The sequence below is a fragment of the Dipodomys ordii genome, unplaced genomic scaffold (genome assembly GCF_000151885.1).
Source record: "Dipodomys ordii isolate 6190 unplaced genomic scaffold, Dord_2.0 Scaffold6, whole genome shotgun sequence".
Lineage (NCBI taxonomy): Eukaryota > Metazoa > Chordata > Mammalia > Rodentia > Heteromyidae > Dipodomys > Dipodomys ordii.
The window spans coordinates 17,093,149-17,102,122 of NW_012267222.1; the positions used below are offsets into that span (position 1 = coordinate 17,093,149).

The following is an 8,974-nucleotide window of genomic DNA, read 5'->3' on the forward strand; positions in this document are numbered from 1 at the left end:
TTTTTTTTTTTGCTTATGTGGTGCTGAGGAATCAAACCCAGGGCCTCAGGCATGCAAGGCAAGCACTCTACCACTGAGCCACCTTCCCAGCCCCTGTCACATTTTTTTTTAGAGCTAGGGAATATGTTTCAGTAGAGAACCTATAATGGCCTTACACTAAAAACTTATCAATGAAGATGTAGTGTTTACAGCCATGTGCTCATTCTCTCCCTTGGATATTATGGATTTCAATCTCAAAAGCCAAATCTTTGAGCCCAACACCTGTAACTTTTCTCTCCTGAAACCATATCTCCTGACCATTGACTAATGATGCCATGCATTTTATTCTGATTCAAGCAGTATAAGCCTCTTTTTTTTCTGTCGATCGTGGGGCTTGAACTCTGGGCCTGGGCGCTGTCCCTCAGCTCTTCAGCTCAAGCTCTACCACTTGAGCCACAGCGCCACTTCCGGCTTTTTTCTTTTTGTTTATGTGGTGCTGAGGAATCAAACCCAGGGCCTCAGGCACGCAAGGCAAGCACTCTACCACGGAGCCACCTTCCCAGCCCTGTCCCTCAGCTCTTCAGCTCAAGGCTAGTCTCTACCATTTCAGCCACAGTGCCACTTCTGGTTTTCTGAGTAGTTTATTGGAGATAAGAGTCTCATGGACTTTTCCTGCCCGGGCTGGCTTTGAACCATGATCCCCAGATCTCAGCCTCCTGAGTAGCTAGGATTACAGGCATGAGTTACAGGTGCCTGGCAAGCCTCTTACTTTTTGTGGAGATGGAATCCAGGTCCTTGTGCATGCTGGTCAAGTGTTCTGCCACTGAGCTACACTCCCAGATCCAGGCAACTTTTATACACCCCAACCCAGGAACCATTTTTTGTTGTTTTATTTTTGCTGGTCCTGGGGCTTGAATTCAGGGCCTGGGCACTGTTCCTGAGCTTCTTTTGCCCTAGGCTAGCACTCTACCACTTGAGCCAGAGTGCTACTTATGATCTTTTCTGTTTATGTGGTACTAAGGAACTGAACCCAGGGCTTCATGGATGTTAAGCAAGCACTCTACCATTAAGCCACCTTCCCAGCCCTAGAAACCTTTTTTTTTCAATTAAAAAAAAATGTCTATTGTGGGCTGGGAAGGTGGCTCTGTGGTAGAGTGCTTGCCTCACATGCATGAGGCCCTGGGTTTGATTCCTCAGCACCACATAAACAGAAAAAGCTGGAAGTGGAGCTGTGGCTCAAATGGTAGAGTGCTAGCCTTGAGCTGAAGTGCACTGGGACAGCATCCAGGCTGAGCTACACTCCCAGCTCCAGGCAACTTTTTATACACCCCAGGCCAGGAACCATTTTTTGGGGGGGGGGGTTCGGTCGTGGGGCCTGAACTTTGGGCCTGGGTACTGTCCCTCAGCTCTTCAGCTCAAAGCTAGTGCTCTACCCCTTGAGCCACAGCGCCACTTCCGGCTTTTTTCTTTTTGCTTATGTGGTGCTGAGGAATCAAACCCAGGGTTTCATGCATGCAAGGCAAGTGCTCTACCACTGAGCCACCTTCCCAGCCCCAGGAACCATTTTTTGTTGTTTTGTTTTTGCTGGTCTTGAGGCTTGAACTCTGGGCCTGGGTGCTGTCCCTGAGCACTTCAGCTCAAGGCTAGCACTCTACCACTTGAGCCACAGCGCCACTTCCAGCTTTTTTTTTTCTTCTCTGCTTATGTGGTACTGAGGAATCGAAACCCAGGGCCTCAGGCATGCAAGGCAAGCGCTCTACCACTGAGCCACTTTCCCAGCCTTTTTATACCCTTGTGTCAACACATACTTGACCCTCAAAGCCTATAGTGGAAAAAAAAAAAAGCCTATAATGGCTCAGTGGTAGAGTGCTTGCCTAGCATGCATGAAGCCTTGGATTCGAGCCCTCTGTACCATATAAACAGAAAAAGACACAAGCAGCATTGTGGTTCAAGTGGTAGAGTACTAGCCTTGAGCAAAAAAAGTTCAGGGATAGTGCCTAGGCCCTGAGTTAAAGCCATATGATAGAAAGAAAGAAAAAAAGAAGAAAGAGAAAGAGAGAGAGGGAGGGAGGGAGGGAGGGAGGGAGGGAAAGGAAAGGAAGGAAGGAAGGAAGGAGGAAGAGAGAAAGGAAGGAAGGAAGAAAGAAAGAAGAGAGAAATAATGAAAAGAAAGAAAAAGAACTTCTTTGTGTCACCTGACAAGTCAGGGATGGAGCAGGCACTACGTCCCAGGTCCTCTCTCTCCTTGTCTCTGTGGTCCTCATCCTACTGGGATCTTTACTGCTGTCAGTTATCTCTGCCCCACACTCACACTACACAGAACCTGCTTGCTGAACATGAAGCCTCCCCATTGCTCCTACCTGGTTCCTATGTGCCCTATGCCATCCTTTGGTGCCTGAAGCAAAGAGGTACTCATGGCACACTTAAAAGGGGAAAGTGGTGATGGCTTCCAGATGAGCTTATTATTCTAAACTGAACATTCCTTTTGGTACTTAGAATTTCCACTTTCTCCCTTCCACCCTTTTGCATTTGTGTAATTAGAAAGCATGCCGCAGGAAACCATTTGTGTCTCCGGAACCTTCAGGACGAAGGCTGTCCCAGCTCTGTGGAAGTACATCCTTTTGGAAATACTTTGCAGAGTTTATTTGGACAGGTTCAAAAATAGTCCTTCCAACAATACAATCAGATTGAACCATGACAAGTAAAATGCAATTATGGCTTGGTTACATAAAAAAAATTATAAACAGTGAGGTTTGAGAGAACTAAAAGCAAAACTACATAAACGACAGTCATCCCCTTACTCCCAGTGTCTGCGTTTCCGACAGCAGGATTTCAGGACTGCATTCTTGGCTCTTTTGAAATCAGTGAGAGGATGACTGTCACTGAAGGAGACAGCTCAGCAGACTGTGTTCTGAGGCCCTTTCTCAGAACAAAGGCCCACTTCTGCGCAAGGCAAGTACGGCTGATAAAGCATGCCCCTAGTGGGTACTCGGGATTGCCAAAGTCATTCACCCAAATGAGTTCAAAATACATATTGTTCTGGGCCAAATTATACAGTGTCAGGCTGAGACTGTATGTATTTATATATGTTGGCAGAGCAGGCCACTTTCAGGGCGCCACAGCTTCTCCCAGTATCCTGTGCCCAGCTGAGTTCCCATCACTCTCTCCCCAAACCCATGAATTTCTTTGACCTTGGTTCAGAAGGGCAGACAAGAGGCAAAGTCCAAGTCTCACATCCCTACAAGGGAACAGAGCCCTGGAGAACTTGAATTTCTAATGAAACTTAAAGTAGAACAGAATACAGGCCTTTGCCAACAAAGCTGGAACTTACTGACGGTTGAGCTGAGATGGTGAGGGCGGGTGGGGGTAGAGACAAGATCAAGTATTGTGCTTTCAGCTGAACTATCTCTCTGAGGAAGTATGAGGAAGGAATACAAAGTACTCTGTACTCTAGGATGAAGACAAGCAGCCAAGGCTTCCTTCGGCTGGCCTTTGCCAAGAACTGTTCTCTCAGAGCTGACCGCTTCAAAGGTGCTGGGCAGCCAGCTCTATCCAAACAGACACTTTTCTAAAACTAGCAACTGATCACAGAGGTCTGATTCTGATGGCCTCAGGCACTGCCGATTTTTTTTTCCTGCCATACCTAGAGAATTAGCGGGCACACTTCTGTCTGTTATTCTTATCTCTGCCTGAATGAAGATGGAAAAAGTGGAGTGGGGGACAATAACACTGAAAGCAAATATGGAGAGTACCAGCGGAAAGGATGAATCAGGCTTCATGGTTATGGTTATTTTTCTGCCAGTTCTATGGGTTGCCTTTGATTATGAAACGAAGCAGGCCAGTGAAAAGGGGCCACGTGGCTTTTGGGCATGCCACGGCCTCAACTTGCAGACCTGGGCTTAGCCCATCTTTGGCACAGCACCGGTGCTGTCCAGGCAGATCTACAGCCTACCTTTCTGGAAAGGGGAGTAGGGCAAAGAATGAGGTAGGAACTAGCAGACCGGATTTGCTATCATGAATCTACTCATTATAGCACTTGTAAAAACTGAGAGGTGTAACCAGTGTGCCACGACTGGGGTGACACACTGTTCTGCAGGGGTGTCACCCAGCCTCTGCCCTTCACTCCTCTCCTTTATCCTGCACTATGGCTCCACAAATGGTGCATCCCCACCCCCAAGCTATGATTCAGAGCCTTCACAGTAGCTACGTCCTTCTCTTCCTCATTCTTCCTCCTCTGAGGGGTAGTCCTACCAACCTGGCAATTCCTTCTCCTTTGTTCCTATTACTCTGATCCATGACCCCTACCCCCTACCTGTTACCGTGATTCTCTTTAGAGTTCCAGTGTCTGCCTGTCCATCTCCCAGATCCTAAGCTCCATGAAAGCAGGAATCTGTCTGTGTCTTCAGCTACTCCTCCGGTTGCCCAGACCAAGACTTTGCTTATGGAAGATAATTAACATTCACGAGATGGAGGGCCATGGGCACCAAGTTCTGCAGTGGTGGCATTTTATTATAGAGAGAAATAAACAAAAGACCAAACTCTAAGGTTCCACACATCTTCTCAGAAAAAAGTTGCAAAATATGTGTCCTACACTTGCCTGGTTTAGGTGAAAGTACAGGCCTGAACTCAAGACAGGTATCAGAAATGGCCCTTGTGTCCTTAAGTCTCAGCTGCTACGTGAACATAAACTATCCCAAATGTGACCTTCCATTCAGGTGAATAGACCACATGTTCTCCCTATCACCAGAAGGAAACTCCCACTGAGGCCAGTGCTCACTCCTCCCTGCGCCCCCCCCCCCGCCCCCAACTGTACCAAGCCCCGTGAGACTTGGAATGGACATCAGTGGGAAGAGGCATGCAGTCAGGTTTCAGGAGCACAACATTGTGTGGGCCTAATGTGGAGGTGTGGCACCCCTGAGGCCTGCCCTGCCAGGTCTGCCAGAGGGAAGACAGTGAAACAGAGGCGTCAGGTGCTAGCCATCACCATCAGACACCAGCAGCACCTGGCAACCTGTGGCTCTGAGGTGGAGTGGTTCAGGGAACTGTGGGTGGGAGTGAGTGAGGGTGAGGAAGGCGCAGGAGACTGCGACCAGGCTGTTCTAACAGGGCTCTGGAGGCTCAGAGAGGACGGGCAAAGAAACAAAGGCAAGGCCAGGCGTCCCATTTTTGCTTAATTTATTTCTCTGAAGACCACCTCCTTACAATTTCCAGAGAGAAAATACAAAACGAGAGACAGACTTGGTTTCAAATACACAAATGGTGTGCTGGAGTTAAAGCATGGCCGACAGCATGGTGACAGAGGGAGGTCAGCTCGCTCCGGGGCACTTCAGTATTCCTGAGGAATAAACGCGGTTCTCTTCCTCCCGAGGGGTGTTCTCTGCTCCGTGTAGTCACTGCTCCTGCTCCTGGGAGGCAAGAGTACTCAGGTTAAAGAGGCTCTGGGAGCCTGGCCTGACCACACCTCCTGAGGTGCCTGCCTCACCCACCCAGCTCCCTGGTCTCCAGGGAGGGGATCAGAAGGGTGCCCAAGCCAGTCAAGCAGTCCCCATAGCCCTATTCCTGAAACCAGCTGAGATCACAGGCGAGGAGAGCCTCCCTTGACCCAGCAGCCAGTTAACCACAAGTCTCAACCTCAGCACAATTCAGTGTTCTTACTGCTGAATGAGGACAATCACACGTCTCCCGTTGGGCTGGAAGGCCAGAAGGAGAACAAGGAGCTGAAGCCCCTAGGACATCCACCCCGCACAACAGCTATCCTAACAGGCCTGTGTGGGATTGTTTTCCCCCTCAGAGCAGAGGATGACAACATCCCATCCGGCACAGACTCAAGTTCAGATGAAATTACAAGGCCATTCTGGAGCAGTGTGCACAAGGCTGTAAAGAATGTAACGATATTTTCCACAGCAACTCCCACCTATTAAATATATAATATGCACATAATCACCTCTAAGCCATTATCCATGACAACTCAGCATGGAACAATGGAAACACTCTGAACAGTGAAAAGACCCCAAGCTCTCTCCCGCTCCTTTCAGTTTGCCCCAAGTTTTGCCAAGAAAGTGAGGAGTCAGAACCCCCAGCCTGGTGGCGTGCGCCCCTCCTTGCACTGCCCACCCTCTGCTCGCCTCAGCCTTGCTTCAGCACCGAGGGAGTTACAGTATCAACCCTCCCTGCCCCCACTGATTGGGTGCTGGGCAGCAGGTTCTAAAGTAGAGGCTGTGCAGCTGTGGTGGGACACTGTCACTTGAGAGTTGGTGACCCTGTGGCTACAGCTCTTGACCAGATTAGGGCATGCATTTGTGCCACATTTTCCGCTCTACTTGTTACTGGGGTAGAACAATGGATAAGTCAATCACACTTTTTTTTGGTTGGTCTCAACTATAATAACCAATGTTTCTACTTACACAGCACCTTACAACTTAAAAACATTTTCACATTGAATCCTCACCACAACCCTACAGGGGGTAGTTGAGGATGTAGCTTAGGGGACAGCAGGGGTTCAGTATGCGCAATAACCTGGGTACAATATCCACATTCCTACCCCTACAACAATAACAACAAAAACCCATAGGGAGAAATTATTGCATTCTATGGACAGGAAATGGAAGCTCGGAAGTGAAATAAGCCTACATGCTATAAGAAGCAGGGTCTCCTGGCCCAGCAGCTGCCCAACACGGCCCACCATGGTGGAGATTCTAACTCAAGGGAAACCTGGAGAGCAGAGTATGCTTAGTTTTTCATTGGAGGCTGGGTTGCAATAAAGATTAGATCTGCCCGAGCTGGGCACTGGTGACTCACACCCATAATCCTAGCTACTCAGGAAGCTGAGATCTGAGGATCATGGTTCAAAGCCAGCCCAGGAAGGAAAGTCCGTGAGACTCTCTTTTTTTTTTGGGTCCGGTCATGGGGCCTGAACTCTGGGCCTGGGCGCTGTCCCTCAACTCTTCAGCTCAAGGCTAACACTCTACCACTTGAGCCACAGCACCACTTCCAGCTTTTTTTTCTTTTTTTGCTTATGTGGTGCTAAGGAATCGAACCCAGGGCCTCATGCATGCAAGGCAAGCACTCTACCACTGAGCCACCTTCCAAGCAGTCCGTGAGACTCTTATCTCCAATCCACCACCATAAAACCAGAAGTGGCACTGTGGCTCAAGTGGTAGAGCGCTCACCTTGAGCTGAAGAGCTGAGGGACAGCGCCCAGGCCCAGAGTTCAAGCCCCACTACCGACAAAAAAAAAAAAGATAGATTAGGCCTGGCCAAGTCCAAGGCCTTGACCACTTCACATCTAATGTACTATTCAATGTACTTCCTCACTCTATTCATTTCAGTGCCTACTACGTCTTAAACCCAGGGACAGAGCAACAAATGCCACCTCTGAGCACCAGCCTCCCCTAAACTGTCACTTAAACCCATGGCAGCCAATCACCTCAAGCAAGAGAAAGGGAAAGAGTATGAAGCTTCCTGGAAACTTCAGGAAGAATGCCACACTCAGCCCTTTTCCAACTTGCTTGCCTCATCAAAAATCTACCCGTGGGCTGGGAAGATGGCTCAGTGGTAGAGTGCTTGCTTTGCATGCATGAGGCCCTGGGTTCGATTCCTCAGCACCACATAAGCAAAAAAGAAAAAAGCCGGAAGTGGTGCTGTGGCCCAAGTGGTAGAGCGCTAGCCTTGAGCTGAAGAGCTGAGGGACAATGCCCAGGCCCAGAGTTCAGGCCCCACGACCAGACCCAAAAAAAAATCTACCTGTAGTCAAGGACATCAGCACAATCACACAGGACTACACTGCCTCCTTCATTAAAGAGAAAGGTGGGGGGAGGGGGGGCTGGGAAGGTAGCTCAGTGGTAGAGTGCTTGCCTTGCATGCATGAGGCCCTGGGTTCGATTCCTCAGCACCACACCACATAAGCAAAAAAGAAAAAAAAAAGCCGGAAGTGGCGCTGTGACTCAAGTGGTAGAGCGCTAGCCTTGAGCTGAAGAGCTGAGGGACAGCGCCCAGGCCCAGAGTTCAGGCCCCATGACCGGACCCAAAAGAGAAAGGTGGGGGCTGGAGGTGAGGCTCAGTTGGTAGAGCACCGGTGAATGAGCAAAGTGTCAGATACTAAGTTCAAGTCCCTGTCTCACAACAAAAAAAGTCAGAATAACTGTTGCATTCTGGTAGTCTTCAGGTTTAGCCTGAATATGTGAGTGATGTTTAAAGGACATTCTGAGATCTGAAGTGAGAAATCCTTCTTTCTAGGGCATTGCTACTACTTGGACTGTCTAGAAAACTAACATACATAGATGTCTGCAGATACAAAAGCAATTCTGAGCCGGGCGCTGGTGGCTCACGCCTGTAATCCTAGCTACTCAGGAGGCTGAGATCTGAGGATTGCGGTTCAAAGCCAGCCCTGGCAGGAGAGACCATGAGACTCCTATCTCCAATAAACCACCAGAAAACCGGAAATGGCGCTGTAGCTCAAGTGGTAGAGCCCTTGCCTTGAGCTGAAGAGCTGAGGGACAGCGCCCAAGCCCAGAGTTCAAGCCCCACAACCGACAAAAAAAAAAAAGCAATTTTGAGGCAACATGTGGCTTACTGGTAGAGTGCTTGTCTAGCATTCATGAAAACCTGGGTTTGATTCCTCAGTACCACATAAACAGAAAAAGCTGGAAATGGCACTGTGGGTCAAGGACAGTGCTCAGGCCCTGAGTTCAAATGCTAGGAATGGTAAAAAAAAAAAAAAAAAAAGAAAAGCAATTCTGGGAGCAGTTCAACACCACTAATGACCAAAGAATACTTTGCACTCAGTGGTATAGTAGTAACATCTTACTCATGAGTCATACTCTAAACAATTCTTTAGGGCCTTAGGAGAAACTTTTTTTCTTCTACAAGAAAGAGAAACAAGCCAGGTGCTGGTGGCTCATGCCTTAATCCTAGCTACTCAGGAGGCTAAGATCTGAGGGGATTGGTTCAAAGCCAGTCCGGGAAGTAAAGTACTTGAGACTCTTTTTTTTTTTTT

General features: G+C 48.6%; 1 protein-coding gene across 1 annotated transcript in view; it reads right to left on the bottom strand.

Annotated features, from left to right (window-relative positions):
* Positions 1 to 5,137: 5,137 nt before the first annotated feature.
* The window catches only part of Minos1 (mitochondrial inner membrane organizing system 1), an 18,000-nt gene continuing 14,163 nt past the window's right edge, over positions 5,138 to 8,974 (bottom strand). Inside the window, exon 3 of the mRNA XM_013032638.1 lies at positions 5,138 to 5,384. Coding sequence (XP_012888092.1) covers positions 5,370 to 5,384 — 15 coding nt within the window. The 3' untranslated portion in view covers positions 5,138 to 5,369. The remainder of the gene's footprint in view (positions 5,385 to 8,974) is intronic.